Source organism: Lepidochelys olivacea (assembly GCF_965140295.1).
Source record: "Lepidochelys olivacea isolate rLepOli2 genome assembly, chromosome: 11".
NCBI classification, from domain to species: Eukaryota; Metazoa; Chordata; order Testudines; family Cheloniidae; genus Lepidochelys; species Lepidochelys olivacea.
The window spans coordinates 12727119-12752523 of record NC_140421.1 but is presented as its reverse complement, the minus strand read 5'-3'; the positions used below and the strand labels follow the sequence as shown (position 1 = coordinate 12752523).

Below are 25405 nucleotides of genomic sequence, written 5' to 3'. Positions count from 1 at the left end.
GTGGCAGTTGCTAGAGAGATAGCTAGTCCTAATGATTCTGGCTCCTCCATCTTGTTTCCAGCTGCTAAATTTCATTGAGTCAGCTAAAATACATTAAATACTTTTCCATGTAAGCAATGGCTGTGTTTGCCAGAGGGATGTTGTGCAAGTGCAAAGGCAGGAGGATGTGTCCACTTGAGGATCTCTCTATTAAGTTGTGGTTCACACTGTGAGAGAGCTTGAGAGCCCTTCTATTCAGGCTACACGTTTTCCTAAAGTTCTTTAGAGACCCTGGGGGTTTTCGCCTTCCTCTGAAGCATGGGACATGGGTCACTTGCAGCTTTAAACTAGTGTAAATGGCGGATTCTCTGTAACCTGAAGTCTTTTAAATCATGATTTGAGGATTTCAGTAACTAAGCCAGAGGTTATGGGACTATTACAGGAGTGAGTGAGCAAGGTTCTGTGGCCTGCAATGTGCAGGAGGTCAGACTAGATGATCATGATGGTCCCTTCTGGACTTAGTCCATAAATCTATGAGTTTATATGGCCTTAATTCAGCTACACAATTCCATCTTATGTTAATTTTTATTGCTGATAAAACCCAGCAACCAAAACCCTGATTCAAAGCATTTAATATAGTAAAACAAATCAAAAACAATTTAGCTGAATAAGGACAAAAAATAGATTAGGAAACCAATTAAGTTAAACAAAACCCCATTGAGACTTCTTCTGTCCTAATCTTGGATTCATAGACTACATACACGTAAACTCTGAATGAAGGAATGAGGGGCTCTGTGTCTTCTTTGACCATTTAAAAGGCTAACCCCATGCATCAGCTTTTATAGGTATTACATCTTTGTATGCTTAAGCTGTATTTTTCCCCCCTGATTCATGAATGTTTTGGCTCCACATATTTGATGAGAAAGTGAGCCAAACTTGGGGCCTACTAACCCTGTCTTGTTCTCTTGCTGATTGAGTTAGAACCATTAGGCTGAGCATGTTCCATTTACTGTTGTCAACCTGATTAGTGTAAGGAAATGTAAGGTTGAGGTCAACTGGAGCAGACAGGTCTTGCCAATGTAATGAGGACTGATTTGAACAGTAGTAAGCAGCAGCCAGTTGTTAGTTTCACTCATAGTGAGGTAACTCTTGCTATTGTAGCACGTTTAATTGTGGGTCCTGTTTGACCATGCATCTGGGCTGATCTGTCTGCAGAACAACACTCCAATCTCAAATCAGGTGCAGCTGCCATTTACTCTGTAGCCCTTTTTCATGTGTGTTTTTCTAGTAGAGACTGACTTTCATTTTAAATAAGTACAAACCAGGATTGCCTCTGTCTTTGGCAAACATCCTAGATATAGGCTTAATTTCATTGATCACTGAAATGCAGCTACATCAGGGGTGGGAAGCAGCAGCTGTCTGTTATGACACTTCGATCTGGGGCAGTTCATCAGATTTGTCACCTAAAAAGAATAGTTCAGATGTGGAAATCTCCCTCGCATTCTCTGCAGTGAAGACCGATGCAAAGAATTAGCAACTTCTCCACAATAGCCTTATTTTCCTGGAGTGCTCCTTTAACACCTCGATTGCCCAGTGGCCCCACTGGTTGTTTGGCAGGCTCCTGCTTCTGATGTGCTTAAAAACATTTTTGCTTTTAGTTTTTGAGTCCTTTGCTAGTTGCTCTTCAAATTCTTTTTTTGGCCTGCCCAATTATACTTTTACACCCGATTTGCCAGAGTTTATGTTCCTCTCTATTTTCCTCATTAGTATTTGACTTCCAATTTATAAAGGATGCATTTTTGCCTCTAACTGCTTCTTTTTCTTTGTTGTTTAGCCACAGAGGCACTTTTTTTGGTCCTCTAACGGTTTTTTAATTTGGGGTATACATTTAATTTGAGCTATTATGGTGTTCTTAAAAAGTTTCCATGAAGCTAGCAGGCATTTCACTTTTGTGACTTTACCTTTTAATTTTCTTTTAACTAGATTCCTCATTTTTGTATAGTTCCCCTTTCTGAAGTTAAATGCTACTTTGGTGGGTTTCTTTGGTATTGTCTCCCCACAAGGATGTCAAGTTTAATTATATTACAAGTCTTGCTCTTACGACAGCAAATTCTATTCTGATTCATACATGGATTTCCATTCACCAGTCTTAAATACCTGTTGTAGCTGCATAGGTGCACAGATGTGTGTGGGCATTGGGCAATTTCTGAGATTCATTTTTACAACCTTTTTATTTTCTTTCCATACAATAATTCTTACAGGTCCAGTGTACATATGTCAATATGCATATTGTATGAGAGGTACTCTATATGTTCTGTTTAAATTTCTGAGGACACTCAGACTAAGTATGCTCTTTCTATGTTGAGACTTTTAGGGAATGTTTAGAGGTACTCTGTGTTTTGCTTACATTAGTCTTTCTCAAGTACAAGAGCCCTCTTAAAGGTTCACTTCCTCTTTCTCTGACAGTCAAATTTTTCTCAGGTATATCTCTGTTTTCTTCTGTTTTTATTTTTCCTCAATCTGGTTTCTATTCTGTTTATGGTTTACTCCTGGTACGTCTGGTTTCCTCTTGTCAAAAAAAAAAAAAAGGGGAAAAAAAGGGATGTACATTCTGGGACACTTCTAACTATTTAAAAGAAAAATATAGATCTAGAAGATGAAAAGGATCAAAACCCATCAGTGCCCAGTCTCCAGCAGTTGCACATAATCGAGCACATGAAGACACCCACATAATTGCAAAGAGCAATCCCTATGTGATGTGTCTGGGCAAAGGCCAAAATAAAGCAGAGAGGTCCCTCCAATATGTCTGGGGGAGAAAGTTGATGAGTATATCCCCAGTCCCCAGTTTAGCAATTGATGGTTCATGTGAACAGGAATGGCAGTAATTAAGCATCTTATCCCATTTGTACCCAGAGGTACCATTGGCATCCATGTAATTGTCCATTTATTTCTTTTATCTTATTAAAGTAGATTCTGCCAACACATTCTGAGTGGGACAGAGAATGCTGAATATTAAGCATTTCATTTCCCTCACATCCAGACTTTGATTGTATTAGATTTAGATCCTCTCCCTGCCTCTGGAATGAATCCTTGGTTCATCCTATTACGGCACTACATGTGGGACAGGCATAGCTAGAGATGGATGGCCCTGCTTTCCTCCTATTCACCTCACCTTCACTGGAAGAATGAGTTCTCAAAATACATGTTTTTAGTGCTAACATATGTGCCTTTTGGGAGGGGAAGAAAACCCAGAAAGCAAAATTTAAGAAAAAATGAAAATTGAGATGGACTTGAACCGAAGATCTGAATCAAGATCCCAGTTCTAAACAGCTCCAAACTTTTTAGGAAAGTCAGTATCAAAGTTAGTGATTTGACCCCATCTCTATTTTTACGTTTTGTATATGTGTTTAAATATAGGGGGAAACTTGAGTCACATGTCAATAGGGATATATTTCTAATTCATTTCTACTTTCCTGAAACATATTATTGCAAAGATCACCCAACATGCAATAGGTTTACAAAACAGTCTCCTCAGATTCAGGAAAATAGCAGTCCTCAGTGTCACAGAATAAAGGCAATTTAAGATTCAGTTGGGGAAAAAAAATTTCTTCCTTTTACCTAGAAAAAGTAGATCAGTAGCCTGTTCAGGCTCTCATAACACATATAGAAAGGGGATGGTCTGTGAAATTGAGAAGTGACAAAACTGGTAAAAGGAAATCTATTTTCATGTCCTGTGCAATTAGACTTTGGAACTTACTGCCACAGGATGTTGTTGAGGTCAAGAATTCAGCAAGATGCAAAGTAGGATTGGACATTTTTTTTTGGATAACAAGAATAGCCAGAGTTGTGATAATTGATGCTAACAAAAGAGTATTGGAAAAGATATAGAACCTCATTCTTCCGGACTTAAATCCATCTGTAACTACTGTATTAAGAATTAGGAAGAGAACTTCCTGAGGTGCGGATTATCCTATATCTACCTACCATGGGATTTTCTTGTACCTTCTTCTGAAGCATCTGGTGCTGGCAAGGGTAAGAGAGAGGCACTGGACTGATTGAACTACAGATCTGTTCCAGTTTCGCAATTCTTATGTACCTAACTTCTCTGGCTTCTGTATGTGCCTCTTGTACTGTTTTGGAAAGTCATTAACCATTTATCCTTAAAATAACACTTGTTTTATTAAAATAGTAAGCAAAGAGTCTATCAACGAGAGATATTTTCTTCCCACTAAAATATTTATTAGTTGATATTGAATGTGTTGTTTAAAAATACCATGTTTGGGATTCTCTTCAACAATGTTCCAAAAGAACTACAACCCAAGAGGAAGCTGGAGCAACCCACTGGGTAACATGCTCAAATTTCAGCTTTGGGAAGACCGTTGACAAACATGCTCCATTTTCATTCTCACTGTTTGTAGCTGCTGTAGAGCAAATGAAGTATAGCTTGCACTTCGTCGTAACCCTCTTTGTAGCAGACTGGATCTGCAAGGTGTGTGGATTTATCAACAGAAGAAGATATGGAGACACAACTTAACTGCATAGTGATGAGTGTTGTTCTGTTGTTTGTTGTTGTCATCCCCTAGTAGCACCTCCTGTAGTTAAGGTTGCAAAGCAATCTCTGTTGCAAATCCCATTTTATATGCTCATAACTTTTCAAAACATTCATTTCTTGGATTGAAATGTTTCCTAGTTGGACCACGGAGGAGGTGTAGACTTGTGTGTGTGATGAACATGTAACTGTGATGGTAGATGGGCTACTGTGTGGACACAACTCAACTGTGATTGGTGTAGTTGAGTCAGATGAGTGTGTTACAAAAACATGGTGGCGGTTACAGTGCATTAGAACCTCAACCTGTTTTAGAGCTGTTGCTATTTACTTACTCTTCAACTGAGTGCCTTTCAAGTAGCATTGACCACTCTTCCTTTTGTTGTATATTCAGTGTACACCTCTCAAGGGTGTGTATAATGTGTGTTGCAGCTTCAGCCTAATGTGTGGTAAAGTCTCTTCATCTGTAGGGTGGCATTTATTCCTGATGTAATCAGGCCAATGGTGTCTTGGGATGCTGCTGTCACTCTCTTGGGTTGACTTGGGTTTCTTGGGTTGAATAAAAGAGTGAAGGAAAATGGGTCTGGAGACAACTTTCCAATGATACTTTTTTTTGGTTTTTTTTTTAATCTGAATAGGGAATTTGAGGTCAAGTCTTTATTGCTGGGGGCACAAAAATCAGCCTTTAGAAAAATTTCATCCATCTGATCTGTCCTTATCTAATTCAAGTATTTTTACTGCACTTATCACTAAGGTAACTGAGTGCATGTTTCCTTTTTCTTCCACCTTTTGCTTTATACTCGTGCTGGGCAGAATTTTTTGGCTGGTACTCTTTTGCCGCAAAATGCAGTTGGGTTAATTGAAATGTTTTGTGAATTCATAATGATTTTGCCAAACTGGTTTGGGGGGGGGAGGGGGATTTGAAAAAAATCAAACTTTTTGATTCAAAGTGACCTATCATTTTTCAAATTTATTTCAATTTTATAAAAAAAATTAAAAAGCTCAAATATGAAACATTAGTTTTGGGTTGAACAAAACATTTTGGTTGATCCAAAATTAATTTTTTTAACTGCTAATGAACCGAAAAAATCAGGTATTTGCACAACTCTCCTTTATGTCTTTTAGCAGCCATTTAGACTGCAAGTCATGTAGGCCCAAGGGATTCTTGTGGCTGAGCTGAGATCCTGCAGGAGGAGGGCTAGCAGCATAGGGCATCCTGCCTGATTTCGCTGGTGCATGTGCTCTGTGTGGCCTATGACACTTCATAGAGGTTTGCAGCTTCACACAGTAAAGAAAATAAAGGAATATTTCATGACAGAATGTCCACTTTGGGGAATGGTAATCTGTAGATCTTGCACCACCTGGCTAACAGAGACAGTTTGAATAAGATGCAGTAAAAATCCAGCAGCATTTTCTTGGCTCTTTACATCTCGTCCCTATTTTTGTTTTTCTTTTTCCTGTTTACCCCTTAACCTTTCCTCCTCTGAGTCTGTCTCTGTAAACTTGTTCTCTCTTTCCTCTTGTGCTTTACAGCACTGTGTGTTCCTGTGGCATGCACGTACTCTGGATTGGTAGAATAACAACATAAGGTTTTCTCTCCCTCAGTCGCCCTCTCCCTCTCAGTTTTGCTTCCTCTGTCCCTTGTTTCTATGTAAGTGCGAAGGGACGACTAGAATTAATTTAGCCCAGGGATGTGCAATGCAGCGCTGTACAAATCAGACACCACCCTTTCTCTAGCCCTAGCCTATGTGTTAAATAGAACAAATATGCACCTCCGGGTTTGGCAGCTGCATGCTGCCTGGGGCTCCTCCTCTTTGGTTCACAGCAAAGTGGCTTCAGAAATCAAAATGATTGTGGATTTTTTGTTTTTAACTGAGTCTCATTCTGGGATTGTGCACAGGAAGAAAAAGATTCACGGTTAGCTCTAGGCTGGCATCAGGTTGTCCACGGACCGCTTCGCTGACTGGAGAAGCTTCCCCTGGTTACACAACTGGCAGAGGCCCTGGTGCAGCCATCGAGAGGTGGACAATAAGCTTCCCCAAATGTGGCTGTGCAGGGTACATTCAAACAGCAACCTGTGTTCTAGGAAGAGCATGGACTCCTTGCTCTTGCTCTCCCTTCAATAACAGGACTTGGAAAGGAGACTGGGCAGATGACAGGACCAAGGCCCCATACTCACCTCTCACATTGGCTCATATACCTGGTCATCTGCTCGACTGCATCCAGGCATTACAAAAGCTCAAACTTGTGACCAGCTGCCCCATAACCACAGGCCTCTGTGAAAAGACTAAAATGTTCCAGTGAGTTTGGCCTGTACCAGACCTGGAAGTACCACAAGAGGCCTTTCCCCCAGGATTTCCAGCTGGAAACAGAAGCACTGGGAATCTCACAGGCCTGTTCTCCAGAGATTAATGGGTATTGAATTAAATGAATGAGGAAGCACTAAATATTAAATATGAAGAAATGCTTAAATTGGTGAGAATGATAAATATTTGCAGCCCAACTTTGCAGAACTCAGAAGCTTGGGGAACTAACCAAACTGAACCCTGAGAGGCCCTTCTGTCACAAATTCACTTTGTATCCTTTGGCAATACAGCCTGCTACCTCCCTTGCCTCGCTCCCTGCAACTGTACACTGAAATGACAGCTTAAGGGATTTTTCTCCACTAACCCTCCTACCCTCCGTTTTAGTATGGCGCCCACGCATTCAGCCATCTCGTAAGTTTCCAGCTTTCCATCCTTTGTTCCAAGGGTCTTTTTACATATCTGGAATGCCAGCTAGCAACTCCCAGCTTCCTTCCCCAGCAGAGTGGCAGTAACTTGGCAGTCAGTCCAGCAACAGAGTGGGTCAAGGTCAGCTTTATCTGACTTCTAAGAATTACGGGTCGACAACCCAGCCAGCAGCTTGGCTGAGGGCTAGCCCTGAAAACAGACAGTACAATTACTCAAATGCTGCTTTACTAGCACATGGTTTTATTTTCCTGTGCTTCGTGTGGAGAGTTTAATGGGACTCACTAACCCAAAATTGTCACAATATGGTTTTTTTCCTTTTTTCCTTCGAGATCTTTTCCTTTAACATCTGATAAATGTCATGCGGTCACTGGATTTGCTAGAGGTATCGTCTTTCTGATGAAATGTAAACCTTACAGTCCTAGGACACCGCCTATGTTACCTTTTCTCAAAAACAGGGTATTTCTACTCCTCTGGTGATTATATTTTGCCCGTGTAAACTCCCTGCAGTTTCAGATGAGTCCAGGAGTCTTTACTTTCTGGCCAAAGTTAATGTGCTGTATAGCTGCATTCTGTTAAACAGTTGCCATGTTTCACCCCAGAAGTGACTGCATTGTTGTGGTGGGAAAAATTAATCTTGGATATAGTGTTGTATGTTAGGTTATAAAGTGCTTAGGTCTCCTTTCAGGTTAAATGAACTATGCCATAAATATCATAGTTATCATTGCTTTTGCACAGGATCTCCATTGGGAAATTAATCATTTTTCTGCCCTTGTTTCAATTCATAATTTTTTTTTTAAACTGGTCCTCTGTGTGTCTAGAATAATAACACCTCACCATTGCTCTCTGAGATGGCATCATCTTGCTGTGTGCAACTCAAAACAGAACAGTCGTCGACTGCTTGTTCTTTCCCAAATGGACCAAAGCTTACTTGGCAGGGTTTCCACTCCCTGCACTGAAGGGAAACTTTCCCCTGTTTATCCTTTTTTACCCCATACAGACCCTTATCTGTATAGAAGCCACTTGTAACCCTTCTGAAATCTGGCAGCCTTCCCTAGGAAACCCAGCTGCAGAAAATGCTGCCAGAGCTGCCCCTCTTCCACAGGTGTCCCCCTCTTGTCCTCCAGCAGACCTTTTGCTATCGCTAAGGCATGCTAATGAGGCATTAAACACCATCACGGAATTAAAGAGAAAAGGGGTGAAATACTTGGCCACAGTCCCGATGGAAGCATTCTGTCAATTGGTCTCTGGTTTTTAAAGTGGTGCTGCCCAAGCTGCAGAGTTTGTCTTGTTTTTTGAATGAAAATCTTAACTCGCTCCAAGACCCCTGCCAAACCTTGTGAAGCTTTGCAAACTTGGCCCAGACTCTTGTGTTTATATGAAAATGTGGAACCAGGTGAGTTTCCCGTGGGTTGGGATTTTGCACAGAAAGAATCTCTCTGTTCTAGGGATGATTCCTCGTAATGAAGTCCAGCCAAGGGGCATTAAGTGCCTGTGCCTTGTGAGAACACTGTTCCTCCTACCTTTTTTTTTTTTTTTAAAGATGGGCTTGAGCCACAAAGTTTGGACCCCCCAGTTCAGGGATGTTGGGATCTGGAGTCTTGTTTTGGAATTGCTTCTTCTTTTGACTCAAGAATGGGACCGAGAACTACCCCTTTCCATGCACGCTCAAGCTAACCCGTTTAACAGCATCACTGATGGCCCTGCATTGCTGCATCTCTGCTGTGCCAGCTTTCCGTGGCTGTGCCATGATGTTCCATTGCCAGTCCAGTCAAACACATGCATTTCCTTCCACCAGGCACGGCATGATAAGTGGTAATGAAAGGGTTAAAACTCTGTAGTCTCTCCCAAGGCCCGCAATCTGTCTTTCCTCTAACTGAGTGTAGGGGAAATTGAGGGATAAGTAAGTGGGGGGAGGAAGTTGAAGGGTCCCCTCCTTTCCCCAGGGGAGAGATTATGACATCCTCAAAAGGGTTAATACTAAAATATTAATGCTTGTGAGCACTTGGATAATGTCTTCCATGTATGGTTCTCTAAGTGCTTTCAAGCTTTAATTTAAGCCCCAAACACACTAGGGTAGGAAACAGGCCAGTAAAGTGAAGCACAAAGACACAGAGTGACTGTCCCAAGATCACACAGTGAGTCAATAGCAGAGCCAGGAATAGAACCCAGGAGTCCTAGCTCCCAGGCCCCTCCACTAAACCTGTCACCAACAGACCACATGTGACTCACATCAAGGCTAGGCTGAGACACTACTCACTTAGCAGCAGATATCCAGTAATGTCAGCTAAAGGCGGGAGACCTGCAAGGTGGTAAGAGTTTATTAAACAAAGGATTTTATTTTAAGAAATCCAGCCTACCTGTCCATTTTGGCCTTCTGCTTATGACGTGCTGCTTGTTAGAATGAACACATATGCTATTTAGTGTTTAAATTTCAGTTGCATATGAGCATAGAGAAATAAAATGGGAACGGTCTGGTGGTAGCTGTTGCAGGAGCTATGGATCCACTGTGCCCTGAGGTAAGTCTTAGCTGGCTTTATGGGACAGCAGTTTCTGAAGCCACGTGTGCTAGGTGAAGTCCTCATTTCCCCTGAAAGTATCCAAACAAGTGAGCAAACTGAGTGAGTGTGTCACTTTCACAGCCACAGGTGTCTGGTAGCTGGGATCTTGAAAACAGTGCAGAATTAGCTGTGTGTCTCTCAATACCCAAATGTGGGACACCTGGGATAAAGACCCCAAAAGAGGGGGGGAGTGACACAAAGCATTCATGCTGTAAATTTAGAAGGCTGTGGGATTGATTCCTTCAGTGTATTTGACTCTTTACTAATGCCAGGTTCATGGACCTGCATTTCTGATGTAAATAATTTTCAACCATAAAAATGAGGGGACATCATATTTGTGCAGAATGTAGTTAACTTTGGGACTGAAATGAGGGACTTGTCTTGAAATGACAACCACTGAGGGGCTCATCTCCTCTCTGTGCTGCCTCTTGAGATATGATAATCCATTGAAATCAATGCACAAGCAGGATGCCTGGAAGGCATCTGCTAGAAGTTATAATGTACCCGGGGACTCTCTTAATTTCACCAAAGGGCATACCCTACAATTTGCCCTTTAATGCCTTGTTTTTTCAATACTATCTTGTGGCTGAGCACAGATGAGCCAAATTCTCTCTGGTGTAAATGGAAAAAGTCCACTGAAGTCAGGGATCTGTACCCATTTACACCAGCAGAGAATTTTGACCCCCTGACTCTTAATTTGCTGGTTACATAGTAACCTTCATCAAACAAGGAAGTCGCTGTTCCCATTAGTCTCCTTACATGTTCATACCAGCCTTGCTTACATGTTACCTTTGCCAGGCCGTTTTAGAGCAGCAACAGTGTTGTGTGCTTATGAGAGTGAACACTAATACCCTCCTCCTCTTGAAAACTTCCTCTGCTTCTGAGCTTTCCCTGCCTCTCTGACCAATGCAAAACATCTGCCAGAGCGACTGCAGTTACCCAAAGTACAGTGCATGCTAGATGACTTGCGTTGCATAAAACTCAGTTATCTGCACCCTTGGAACTCAGACAAAAGCTAAAGCTTGTGGCTCATCTGAGTCATGGAAATAGTTTAGCAGGAAGTGGTTTCATTTATTTGCCTAAGCAGACACTGTTTCTAACTATAACTCTTTTCTAAACATAGAGGTCTATGTTTTCCAAGTGTTCAAAGTATCTTCTACCCCGCTGCTTCCTTCCCCTTCAAATATTAATCTCCTGGAGTCCCCACGATATATTTATTTACACTTCATAGTCCTAAAGAACTCGTTTCCAGCCTTGACATCAGCTGCTTGTCACTGAAACATCGGCTGGTGGAAAATTAGGCCAGTGAGGTACAAAGGTAGATAAATAGTCAATAAAGACATATGCAAAGTACTACTACAGGTAGACAGAAATGTTGCCAAAAATGATCTGAGGGTTACAGTGGATCACGAATAGAATCTGAGTCCACAGTGTGGTGCTGCTGTGAAAAAGGCAGTTGTCATTCAGGGATGTATTAATAGGAGCATCGTATGTAAGAAAGGGGAGGTAATTCTGCTCTATTTGGCATTGGTGAGGCCTCAGATGGAGTACTGTGTCCAGTTTTGGGCACCACACTTTAAGAAAGATGGGAACAAACTGGAGAAAGTCCAGAGGAGAGCAACAAAAATGACAGAGGTTTAGAAAACCTTACCTGGATAAGCAAAGGTTAAAAAAACTGGGCATGTTTAGTCTTGAGAAAAGAAGACTGAGGTTTTAAAAAACAGGTTGAACAAACACTTGTCAGGGATGGTCTAGGTATATTTAATTCTGCCTCGCTGTGGGGGTAATGGCCTAGAGGAGCTCTTGAGGCCTACATTTCCAGGCCTACATTTCTGTGATTCTATGAAGGACAAAGTCTGTGCATGTACACTATGGTAGCAGTACAGGAGCACACACCTGGATTTGTCAGGAACTAAATTTAGTACCGCCTTTAAAAAACAACAACAACCCTCTTTAATCCACAGTAACGCCAATGCCAGCCCCAAGCATTCAAAAGGAATAAATCAGGCCCCAAAATCATGAAATTGGCTTAAAAATATTAGCTCTTTTAAAAAGTAAATACATTTTGAGTTCATTTTATTTCCTTGTTGGTGTTAGAGCCTTTAGGGCTTTCAAGATTTTCTCCACAACCGAGAGGGCTAGAAACTTACTGTTAATTTATTTTAAGGGAAAGCTGAGATTCTCTCATAATCATGTGACTCCAGGATCTGGGAGAGTGAAGAAACAAGCTTAATATCACGAGACTTGTGGCAAAATCTTGAGAGTTGTCAACATTCATTTGTTCTAGCTACCCGAAGGGTAGGTTTTATGGGGAAAACAATGCTGAGAAATGACGGGTTTGATAGGTGGACAAAATTTCTGGTTAATGGAAGAGACCTGAAACCTTCTCTGAAATCTGACATTGGCGTATCCAGCCATTCTTTACTGAGACATTGGGACTTGCACTTCCTACACACTCCCACATCCCAGGATTTTCTGACAGAGCTTCTCTAGAGAAGCTTCTCTAGAGAAGCTCTGTGGTGTAAGTGGACTCTGAGAGCAACCACCCTACACTATCAAGGCAACTGTAGGTCAGAGCACCCTTTTGACAGAACTTGTTTGGAGGTGATGGGCCTCATGAGGAAGAATGACCAACCTTCCAGATGCTTATTTGAACCCCAAATCTTTTGAGGTCCTGATAATCAATACAGCCATTAAAAAGAACTGAAAGTTCTTCTGGAAGGTGTATACAGTATTATATACAACAGGTGTAACCTCATCTGGAATACCGTGTGCAATTCTGTCCTTCCATATTTAAGAAAGATGAATTCAAATGGGAACAAGTGCAGAGAAGAGCTACTAGGATGAGAGGAAAGGAAAACCTACCTTAGGAGAAGAGACTCCAAGAGCTTGGCTTGTTTAGCCTAACCAAAAGAAGGCTGAGGGGAGATATGATTGCTCTCTATAAATACATCAGAAGGATAAATACCAGCGAGAGAAGGGAGTTATTTAAGTTAAGCACCAATGTTGACACAAAAACAAATGGATATAAACTGGCCATCAACAAGTTTAGGCTTGAAATTAAATGAAGGTTTCTAACCATCAGAGTAGTGAAGTTCTGGAACTGTCTCCCAAGGGTACCAGTGGGGGGCAAAACACCTAACTGTCTTCAAGACTGAGCTTGATAAGTTTGTGGAGGGGAAGGTGTGATGAAACTGCCTACAATGGCATGTAGCCGATCTGCAACTGCAAATATCCCCAAAGGCCGGTGATGGAACACTAGTTGGGAAGAACTCTGAGTTACTACAGAGAATTCCTTCCTAGGTGTCTGGCTGTGGAGTCTTGCTGAAATGCTCAGGGTCCAAATGACTGTCATATTTGGAGTCGGGAAGAAATTTTGCCCTAGGTCAAATTGGCAGAAATGATGGGGGGGAGGGGGGTTTGCTTTCCTCTGCAGCAAAGGGCATGGGTCACTTGCAGGTTTAAACTAGTGTAAATGGCAGATTTTCTGTAACTTGAAGTCTTTACATCATGATTTGAGGACTTTACTAGCTCAGCCAGAGGTTATGGGTCTATTATAGGAGCAGGGGGCGAGGTTCTGTGGCCTGCGACTTGCAGGAGGGCAGACTAGATGATCATGATGGTCTCTTCTAGCCTTAAAGTCTATGAGGCCCCCACTGCCTTTTGGAGAATTGTAAATGGTGACAACTAGAGTATGAGGGGGGACCTTACTAGGCATCATGGGATGAAATTAATCAAAGGAAAACATAGGATGGATTTTGGGCGAAAGGTCCTGCAGAGAGGTTCTTGACTGGTGGAATAACGTCGCATGGGAAATGGTGGAAGCTTCTAACATTAAACTGAACAAAGTACAGGGTTTCTTCAGGTATGTTAGCAACAAGAAGAAAGTCAAGGAAAGTGTGGGCCCCTTACTGAATGAGGGAGGCAACCTAGTGACAGAGGATGTGGAAAAAGCTAATGTACTCAATGCTTTTTTTGCTTCTATCTTCACGAACAAGGTCAGCTCCCAGACTACTGCACTGGGCAGCACAGCATGGGGAGGAGATGACCAGCCCTCTGTGGAGAAAGAAGTGGTTCTGGACTATTTAGAAAAGCTGGACGTGCACAAGTCCATGGGGCCGGATGCGTTGCATCCGAGAGTGCTAAAGGAGTTGGCGGATGTGATTGCAGAGCCACTGGCCATTATCTTTGAAAACTCGTGGCGATTGGGGGAAGTCCCGGATGACTGGAAAAAGGCTAATGTAGTGCCCATCTTTAAAAAAGGGAAGAAGGAGGATCCTGGGAACTACAGGCCAGTCAGCCTCACCTCAGTCCCTGGAAAAATCATGGAGCAGGTCCTCAAGGAATCAATTCTGAAGCACTTAGAGGAGAGGAAAGTGATCAGGAACAGTCAGCATGGATTCACCAAGGGCAAGTCATGCCTGACTAATCTAATTGCCTTCTATGACGAGATAAGTGGTTCTGTGGATGAAGGGAAAGCAGCGGACGTGTTGTTCCTTGACTTTAGCAAAGCTTTGACACTGTCTCCCACAGTGTTCTTGCCAGCAAGTTAAAGAAGTATGGGCTGGATGAATGGACTATAAGGTGGATAGAAAGCTGGATTGTCAGGCTCAACGGGTAGTGATCAATGGTTCCATGTCTAGTTGGCAACCGGTATCAAATGGAGTGCCCCAAGGGTTGGTCCTGGGGCCGGTTTTGTGCAATATCTTCATTAATGATCTGGAGGATGATGTGGATTGCACCCTCAGCAAGTTTGCAGATGACACTAAACTGGGAGGAGAGGTAGATACTTTGGAGGGTAGGGATAAGATACAGAGGGACCTAGACAAATTGGAGGATTGGGCCAAAAGAAATCTGATGAGGTTCAACAAGGACAAGTGCAGACTCCTGCACTTAGGATGGAAGAATCCCATGCACCGCTACAGACTAGGGACTGAATGGCTTGGCAGCAGTTCTGCAGAAAAGGACCTAGGGGTTACAGCGGATGAGAAGCTGGATATGAGTCAACAGTGTGCCCTTGTTGCCAAGAAGGCCAATGGCATTTTGGGGTGTATAAGTAGGGGCATTGCCAGCAGATCGAGGGACGTGATCGTTCCTCTCTATTCGACATTGGTGAGGCCTCATCTCGAGTACTGTGTCCAGTTTTGGGCCCCACACTACAAGAAGGATGTGGAAAAATTGGAAAACATCCAGCGGAGGGCAACAAAAATGATTAGGGGACTGGAACACATGAGTTATGAGGAGAGGCTGAGGGAACTGGGATTGTTTAGTCTGCGGAAGAGAAGAACGAGGGGGGATTTGATAGCTGCTTTCAACTACCTGAAAGGGGGTTCCAAAGAGGATGAATCTACACTGTTCTCAGCGGTAGCAGATGACAGAACAAGGAGTAATGGTCTCAAGTTGCAGTGGGGAACATTTAGGTTGGATATTAGGAAAAACTTTTTCACTAGGAGGGTGGTGAAACACTGGAATGCGTTACCTAGGGAGGTGGTGGAATCTCCTTCCTTAGAAGTTTTTAAGATCAGGCTTGACAAAGCCCTGGCTGGGATGATTCAGTTGGGAATTGGTCCTGCTTTGAGCAGGGGGTGGACTAGATGACCTCCTGAGGTCCCTTCCAACCCTGATATTCTATGAGTCTATGATTGTACAGGAAAATCTGATGTAGGGAAGGGAACAATCCTGCACTGGCCTCCATATGCATGTGTGTTTGCATATCCTAGATGACCCAGGAAGTCTTTTTGATCTCTAATATCTGTTAATCTAATTGCTACAACCCCTTCAGGGGTTTCTTGTACAACACAGACACTCCAAGGAAGAACAGCATGTGTTCCTGTGAACACATTACTTTGCAGTCCAAAGCAGCAGCAGCACAGAGAGCCGAGCCTCACCCTGCCAATTCTTCTAATTTGTTCTGTGCTCTTGCCACCCGTGTGAAAAGGAGAAGCCGGGGATGGGGGTGGGGGGGGTGGGGTGGGGGAGCCTTCTGGATGGTCCTTGTTTGCTCATCAAGAATCCCAGAAAGGGGGTGGGTGGGTGAAATGAGGACAAGTAGATGTTATGCCAAATGTTTAAGTAACAGCAGGACACGACTGTGCAACTCAGATCTGAGCATGGCTGAAGTGCAGCACACACAAAGCGGGACTGGCTGGCTTTCAGAATTGCAGAGCACCTGCTTCTTAGACTTTCCTGAGAGCTGTGGGTGCTCAGCATCTTTAAAGATCAGGCCGTACAACTGGCCTCTTTGCTGTATTAGGTGAAGCGTGCTGGGGTTCCCTAAACATCACTGTGCACCTCAGCTCCTATCCAACAAACTGCCTATGCTGTTCTGTTCCCAGTCTCAGATCTCTGACACAGCTTTACAGGAGCTAGTGTTGAATCCTACAGAGATGCAGAATAGGGGCATTTTGACAGGTTACAGACTTTTATTTATCTGGATTTCTCTTTTGACTGCAGTGGGGTTTGGCAAGCACACGGTTCAGCTAGACAGCTTTATTCAGGGATATTTAATGGAGGTTTCCAGTTAATAATCTGTGATGTTTAAGGGCAAATTCAGAGAGAACATTTCATTTCCTAGTCTTATCTGGAGACTTAAAGGGTCTAAGATAATTTAATTTAAGGGATGGAACAGAAGAAAATGTATCTTTTTATGGCTGGAAAATTCAGTTAATCTCTTTGGCTGTACAGACCCGCCCTAGTAGATTACATTCAAAACCAAACCAAACCACACAAAGATTTTTTTAAAAAAATACTGTACACATTAAAACTCTGCACCATGATACTTTATTAGCTTGGAGGTGTATTAAAATACACCTTCTCTCTTAGTCTGAGATTACATTCCCAGTTTGGAAGTGAGACCCTTTCCTGGTGAGCAGTACCATTCCTTGGTTTATATTTAGAGCCGGAGTCCTGGAATACTTCCCCATAGACATTATCTTATGTAAAGTAATAACTCCTTGGACACTCAACATATGTCAGTGAGGCAGATAGGGCTGGAAGCATACACACCTTTCTGCTATGAAATGCAAATACCATGCAGTATTCCAAGGTTTTGGAAATTTTGCTGCAAACCTGAAATCAGGCTCAGGTTCATCGAAATGCTTAGTGAGGCTTGCAAACCAGATCAGCTCCTTTACAGTGAATCTCTCCCTTTGAGCACGTTCTCAAGAGAGCTTGGTGGTTTAATTTGGAATCCTAGTGTCAGCTAGGTTTGCTTTATCATTCAGTCTTGGGCTAGGCTTAGCATTGCCACTGATCCAGGTTTTACCCGGACAGTCCGGTTTTTGGCTTCTGTGTCCGGGTGCCATTTAGGGTTTCCAGGTGCCCAGTTTTCAACCGGAAAGTCCAGTCGAACAGGGGACCTGGCAACCCTAAATGGCAGCTGAACCAAAAGTCCAGTTACTGCAGGGTGGGGAGAGGTGCTGGGTCATTAACCTGTCCCAGCCCCTGTTCTCAGCCGGGGCCGCCTCTTACCTGCAGGCAGGTCCCTTGAGATGGGGGAAGAGACGGAGCAGGGGTGGGCCATTGGGTGGAAGAGGCAGGAAAGGGATGGAACCTGGAGAAGAGGCAGGGCAGGGGGCGGGGGCCACTGGGGTCTGGTTACCAGCAATTAGAAAGGTGGCTACCCTAATGAGGCTGGAGTATTGGACTTGAACAAACAGAAACAAAGACGACAAGTCATCAAAATCCCTGTGGCCTGAAACTGCCAAATCACAGAGCTCTCCGCAAGACCTTCTAGTCCAGAAATATAGGTCTCTCCCTCTTCCTCTAGAGCTAATGGAGACTTTGCTCTGAGGGCTTGTCTACCCCAGGCTCTAGCACTGCCATGCATAGACACCTGCTACGGTGATAGATGGGCTTTTTCCATCACTGTAGTTAATCCACACCATTGAGGCGGTAGCTAGGTCAATGGAAAAATCTTCCATCAACCTAGCAATGTCTGTACCAGGGCTTAGGTTGGCTTAATAATGTCTCTCAGGGGTGTGAATCTTTCACACTCATGAATGATGAAGCTAGGTTGACCTAAGTTTTAGGAGTTGGTCAGGCCTTAGACATATTGGGTATGTCTATACTGCAGTTAAAAACCTGCTGCTGCCCCGTGCCAGCTGACTCAGGCTCATGGGGCTTGGGCTAGGGGGCTATTTAATTGCGGTGTAGACTTCTGGGCTCAGAGTGGAGCCAGTACCAGATGCTTCAGAAAAAGACTCAAGAAGCCCCATGGTAGGCAGATGTGGAATAAGCGGCACCTTGTGAGGGTCTCATCCGAATCCCTAATTGGCTTGAACCTTAGAGAATTCGGTTTTGTATCCCTTCTGAAATGTTTGTTAATGTTCACTATTGTGACTCTCAGTACTATGGTTACCCATATAAATGTCCAGTTCCTCTTTGAATTTCACTAAGTTCTTGATAAGTTTGTTATACAAAAACACGTTTGTTTTACAGTTACCTTGTTCTCTCCCTCCTTATTTTTGTCTGAGAAGGTGGGTGAGGGAATATCTTTTACTGGACCAACTAGTGTTGGTGAGAGAGACAAACTTTCGAGCTTACACGGAGCTCTTCTTCAGGTCTGGGAAACTAACTCAAAGTGTCACTGTTAAATACAAGGTTTGTCTGGCATCCGCTTGTTGAGTCCTATCACAATCCCACATTGTGAACACCCTGGGGCAAGGAATTCCTATTGTTTTATTTTTTAACTACATGTGTGTACAGCACCTTGTACAGAGGGACCCTGATCCTTGATTGGGGCCCCTAGGCTCTACTGTAATACAGCTGATAATAATGAAAGTCCCATGGCAGTCTTACACTGAATGTGTAAGAAAATCATAATTGATGTAGCTGGGCTATGGCAATATATGTACTTGCTAATTTGTGCGTGGGTGTGACCAGTTCTGAAACTCAATGGTCATATGCAAGCAGCCAACTTGCATATGTAAATCAGATATTTACATGCCTAAAATAGACACCCTATTCCATCTGCCCCTCCTGGATTACTGATTACTTATCAATATCAGGTACAGAATGTTGCATCTGGAGAGAGTATGAACATGCGGACACCTTATGGCTTGTACTAGTTTGAAGTAGCGAGTTTGGTCCCAAGCAAATGATGGGGATGAAAAGGGGCTGTGTGAATGCTCCTTATGAGGCGGCTAGTGAAAGAAAAGAAGTTTCTGTATTTCCAGCGCCTGTATTTGTGCTGTAGCACCGCTGCCAACGCAGAAGTCGTGGAAAGCCAGAGAAATCGGAGTGCTTGTGGTGAACAGAAGAATCTGCATATAATTTTTTAGCAATCTTGTCTGAGAAACATGAGACTGTTTCCAGTGGGGAAACTGAAGACGTAATTAATTTGCTGATGAGCATATATGCAAACTGTTTGGCTTTATAAAATATGTATTTGAAAGCGATCTCCTTCTGGGGTTAAGCAGTTAAGAATCCCAGCATTATTTCCAGGGAGCTGATTCATGAAACTGCACACTTGACAACTTGACACTCCACTTACAATAACTGAAAGCCTTTGAGATGATCGACTTTTCAGGCTGTCTCCAAGTCCCACAGCTGCAGTAGGAAGCTTTGCTGGAGGAGAACCACTGTATTGGATTCTCTGTGTATCCATAACGATTGGAACTCTTGTCTAATGCCCACAAACCTGAGGGACTGCTGCCAGATCTCCTGCATTGTTTGATGAGCAAGGTGCTTTGAGTCTATGGAGAGGTATTTTCAGTAACAGGTGCAGCTGCTTCTCCTTTGAGTTGACAAAGGACCATCAATGACAGTGTCTGAGAAACAGGACTGTAACTTATAGTTAGGAGGATAATTTTTTGGCAAATAAATCTGAGGTACTGGATTTATTTGGAGGGTGGGCCGGGCTTATTCTGGTGCATTTCCTCCCTCTGTGTAGTGTAATGTGGGAAAACTCTCCCAAAGAAGGCCTTAGATATTTCCATCTGTTAAAGGAGAGGGGAGGGAGAAATGATGAACTGGCTTATGAAATGGTTAATCCAGTAGCCTTCCACTGCTAGGACCTCGGTTCAAAACCAGTCACATGAAAGACTGAATCCGAGGGATTTGGATTTATCACAAACCACTGCAGAGACTGGTAGGATAGTGGGAGGAGGAAGCATTTGTACAGCAGCTGCCCACTCTGTGCCTGGCTTGGACCAATGCCGTTATTCACTAATTTCCAGCATTGTTTTTAAAAATGCACACAGTGAAGCTATCTGTGGTATTTATCTGGGTGCCCCTCACCTGAGTATCAGAGCACCTGACAATCTAATACATTTGTCCTCCCAACATCCTTGTGCGGTAGGTTGGGAGGGATAGCTCAGTGGTTTGAACATTGGCCTGCTAAATCCAGGGGTTGTGAGTTCAATCCTTGAGGGGGCCATTTAGGGATCGGGGGCAAAAATTGGGGGTTGGTCCTGCTTTGAGCAGGGGGTTGGACTAGATGACCTCCTGAGGTCCCGTCCAACCCTGATATTCTATGATAACCCATCTGAATCTAGCTAGGGATCTGCCTAGAAAAGGTAGCATAGGAAGTGAGCGTCCAGTAGTTCATCAGAGAGCCTGATTATTGCGGCACATACCTTGTTCATTAAACAGGGAAGTGCTGTAAAGAGCACTCTAACAACCTTTGATCGCTCTATAATAAAGCCAAGTCCCACACCTGAGGGACAGAAGGAGCATGGGGAAAGATGGAGAGAGAAAGCTCTTCTTTCTGAGACATGTGAACTAGAGGAGGCCAGGCATAAAACCCAGCAAGGGCTGTTCCATTGATTGCCACGTGGGGTACATTAGGAAAGTCTGATGCTATACTAAGAAGACTGTAGAAAACTGACCACAAACTCTGTTTTTTCTGTATCTGCTTCAGCTTCCGCTGCTTAACTACAGTGAGTATTGAGATTATATTAACTGTACCATAGCTCTCCAGCACCCAGCAGTATGTATCTGTTAAACATCGTCTTCTGTGCAGCTGAGACACAGCCACATCTGGTTTAAAAAGCAATATTCCTAAAGGTGTTGTTTCAGAACCTTTGCCAGCTTTCGGCGGGGAGGGTGGGTGTGAAGAATCAAAGGCTCAGCTGCTCTTTTGCTACTTTTCCGGCCCTTCTGCTTTAAATCACTGTCAGGGTTGGGTTTTCTTTGCTTCCCTCTGTGGTAAACTGGGAGAGCTGGATTTACATTGAAATTCTCAGGCCATTTCGAAAGCCCTCTTCAGATATATAAACAAACGTATCCTTTATTAGCATGTTTCTTTTAGCAGGCTGGAACAATGAAGAACTCTACATGCTGAAAGAACTTAACTTCACCTCTAGCTGTCCTCCGCTTTAAATTATCTGAGGGCTTTTCCCCCTTTTTTTAAACTGATCCAATAACAGCAGAAATCCTAATGCTAAACCAGGGAGTAACAATTCTCCATTTCACTTAACTGGAGTCTTCATGTTGACACGGCAACAAACTTTAGTCTACTGCTGACATTTTTCTTATAAAAATAGAAGATGAAAGAGGAAATCTTCTAGGCACATTCTGCATGGCATTGAAAGCCTAGAATCCACTACAAAAGTGATTTTTCCTCCTGTTGATAATAGCCCACTTACACTTTCATTGAATTGTCTCATTAGAACTGACCCCCCACGTGGTAAGGCAACTCCCATCTTTTTATGTACTGTGTATATATATTCTGCCAACTGTATTTTTCACTCCATGCATCTGATGAAGTGGGTTTTAGCCCATGAAAGCTTGTGCCCAAATAAATGTGTTCGTCTCTAAGGTGCCATAAGTACTTCTCGTCGTTTTTGCTGAAACGTATAGTAATGAGCATAGTAAAGTATATATTGAGCCCTCTGCAGCAGTTAAGAATATTTTACTCCTGCAGTGAGTTGTTGCTGAAAGGTGCTAACAGGGCTTCATTTGCACTTTAATGTCCATCACTGTATAAGTGGGTAATAGAATAGGAGGAGTAACACTTTAAAGGGGACTCTAGGAATCCGAAATGTTAATCCATAGGACAGAGAAAACAGAGATGAAGACAACCATGCTTTAGCCAAATTCTGATTGCTCTGGCTGAAGCATAAAATCTGTAGTAGCCAGTCACATGTTGGCTGGAGAGGTAGGTTATAACAGAAAACTATTGTCCCTGGGCTGTAAAAGTTCAGACTGATTTCCCCACTGCAGGCCACTCTGTGTGTTACAATAGTAAGAACAATAACTAGAGACTAAGAACTTTCTATCTAAGGCCCCAAGTAACTTGATACTTAAGCACTTGTCTTGCATTCATCTTCTTATGTCCCCCCCCGCCCTCCAAATAACCTCCCTCCCTTCAGCTCTGTAACATCAAGAATGTTACCGATGCGTCTCTGTTCCTTTCTACCTCCTGCACAGTCACTGCATTCCAACCCCAGGTTTTTCCCGAGTAACACCTATGTTTACTTGCACTGACGTCTGCTGTTTGTGCTTGCTATCGATTATCTTTAGGCCATGGGGAGTGTCACTGTGGGGAGTGCAAGTGCCATGCTGGTTACATTGGAGACAACTGCAACTGCTCGACAGAGACTAACCGTTGCGTTTCGAATGCCAGTCAGATGTGCAGTGGCAGAGGCAACTGTGTCTGTGGGAAATGCCAATGCACCGAGCCCGGAGCCTTTGGAGAGACGTGTGAGAAATGTCCTACCTGCCCAAATGTCTGCAGCACTAAAAGGTACCTCACCAACTGTGCTCATTAATGGCTTACTCTGCGTCATGAAGGGAAATCGTGTTTGATTTCAGAAGTCCTTCCAATAAGGGGCCTCTATCACTGCTTCAGGTTGGACTGGCTGCCTAAGGGTACGCCTTCACTGCAGGGATGGCACCTGAGTTAGCCTAGCCCAGGTGTGAACAGTGTCTGTCCTGTGTTCCCCCATGTGTGTGTCACTGGGATGTCTGGGGGCTCCCATGGTTCTTTGTGCAGCAGTATGCTGCACCGGGCTGAGTCTTTCCCAGTGAATTGTTGGAGAATTTGCCTGTCCTTTTGGGCACAAACACGGAATTATGGGAAGGCACTGAGGGATTGTTAGCATGTGGCTGGAGGTATCCAGATGCCTCTCTGGGAAATTTTCCTGCAAAACAGTCTGAGCCTGGCAGAAAGTGACCAATACAGGTCATTTCATGCCTTGTTCTAATGCGGGTTCTACTGGGTAATTACTGGCAGCCAGATCTGCTTCCCCTGCCTAGAGCAAGGATTTTATTTCAATGGATCTTGCTATGTGGTACGGAGAGAGCACTAGGATGCCAGGGGATGGTTGTGATTTAAGAGACTGAAAATACACTGGAAAAGCTGCTTTGATCATTTAAATGCTTGTAGCCCCACAACAAATATTTATGGTGTCTGCCTTTTCTTCTTTGAGCCGTTTCCGAGATGGTCCCATACGAGAAATCTGGATACTCAAATTAGAAAACATTCAGGGCTGGATCCAAATTGAACAGCCAACACCCACCTCTGTAGTGGGTTAAACCAAAGTTCCAAATACAAACACACCCAGACAATTAGGGAAGTTTGCAATTCAGCCCCACCTCCAGGGTTAATCTGTCCTTAATTTGGAGAGTTTGGCCAAAAGGTTTCTATTTCTTTTATGATGCAAATGTGTGACTCTGTGCAGGGGCATGCAGAAGGGGGCAAGCAGAGGCATGCCCCCCCTCAATAACCGGCGGGGGACGCAGAACTCCTCCTACTTCTGAACTGCGTGGAGGAGCTCCCCCCACCCCCGCAGCCCAGGAGCAGGAGAAGTTCTGCAGGGGGAGTTTGCTCTCTCCCCCCACCAGAGGAGTTTTGCGCCCCCCACGATCCATGTGACCCCCACCCCCTGGCCAAAGAAGTAACATTTAAATTCCTGCGCATGCCTCTGACTCTGTGGATTAACAGGTCAAGATTCCCTTTGGCAAACAATTTGGGTGGCAGGTCTGCATGTTCCCATGGTTTCAAAGATGTTTAGTCTTTCTCTTTGTGTCTCACTCCTGAAGGGACTGCATTGAGTGCATGTTACATAACTCAGGAGGACTGGCTGATAACCAAACCTGCCCAAAACACTGCAAGGATGAGATCATTACACGTGTGGATGTCCTCAGTAAGTAATGTACAGCAGACTCATATGGGAACTTCAGGCATGCGGCGTTGCAACTGGCTAGATTTAACTGGTCTTTGCAAAGAATTGTATTTACCCTGATTGGCATCGAAGCTTTTCCATAAAGTAGGTCACAAATAAAAATCTGGATTTAGAAAGGCTAATCCATTTTCCTACCTCCAGGTTATAATCTCTTCACTGTTACAATGTTCACCCCAGATCCAACTATTTACCATATGCTGGGTTTATTCTCTTATCCATATCAGCTACGTGTAACACTTGTAATCTTGACACAGTAAATGTTACTAGATTCAGATTAGATCTGGAATTCAGAATCTAAACCAGGGGTGGGCAAACTTTTTGGCCCAAGGGCCACATTGGGGTGCAGACCTGTATGGAGGGCTGGGTAGGGAAGGCTGTGCCCTCCAAACAGCCTGGCCTCTGCCCCCATTCCCCGCCTCCCACTTCCCGCCCCCTAACTGTTCCCCTCAGAACCCCCGACCCATCCAATCCCCCCTGCTCCTTGTCCCCTGACTGCCCCCTCCTGAGACCCCCCCCCCGCCCCAAACCGCCCCCCAGGATCCAATCCCCCCTGCTCCTTGTCCCCTGACTGCCCCCTCCTGGGACCCCCCCCCGGCCCCAAACCACCCCCCAGGATCCACCCCCCCCCCTGTCCCCTGACTGCCCTGACCTATCCACACCCCCACCCCCTGACAGGCCCCCTGGGACTCCCAGACCCTATCCAACCCTCCCCGTTCCCCAGCCCCTGACCGCCCCAGAACCTCCACCCCATCCAACTGCCCCCTGCTCCCTGTCCCCTGACTGTCCCCCAGGACCCCCTATCCAACCCCCCCAACTGCTGTGTGCGTGCACCACCGCCCCCTTACCATGCCACTCAGAGCGGCAGCAGCTCGCAGCCCTGCTGCCCGCACAGCAGCGTGTCTGCGTGGGAGGGGGAACAGCAGGGGAGGGGCCGTAGTTTGCCCACCTCTGATCTAAACGCTACATTTCAATTCACCTGGTACATTATGAGCATGCAACTGATTTGTTTTTAAAAGTAAAATCAATCAGTTTTCTACCTAATCTCTTAATAGTGAAGAACCATTTTTGTTAATCAAATAGGTTTCTCTGTTTGGTTTTAATATGTAGTTTACATAAGTCATACTGGTTGCACTTTTGCTGTCAGCTTTCTTTTTGAGGATTGCTGCTATGCTGGCTCTATCTTCTGAATCAATGTTTTTTTTAAGTAAAATTTCATATTCAATTAATTGCCTTGTGGGAGTCTGCTCTCTTTCTTCCTTCTGGAAGGTCTTAGAGATACACCTAGATTTTTCTCTGCTTTGTTACAGAGGCAGGAGTAAATGGGAGAGTTTCTGATGACAGGGACAATGCAAAACTAGCATGCCTGGTTACACCTAATAACATTGTGATCCATAGAGTCAGTACGAAGCTGTCTTGGTTAAGTGATACACCCATACCAGTCTGCACTGCCAAAACTTGCCA

General features: G+C 43.9%; 1 protein-coding gene across 1 annotated transcript in view; it reads left to right on the top strand.

The window, feature by feature from the left end:
• Positions 1 to 25405, top strand: part of ITGB5 (integrin subunit beta 5) — a 112009-nt gene that overhangs the window by 79064 nt on the left and 7540 nt on the right. Inside the window, exons 11-12 of the mRNA XM_084643553.1 lie at positions 22281 to 22503; positions 23802 to 23905. Coding sequence (XP_084499679.1) covers positions 22281 to 22503; positions 23802 to 23905 — 327 coding nt within the window. The remainder of the gene's footprint in view (positions 1 to 22280; positions 22504 to 23801; positions 23906 to 25405) is intronic.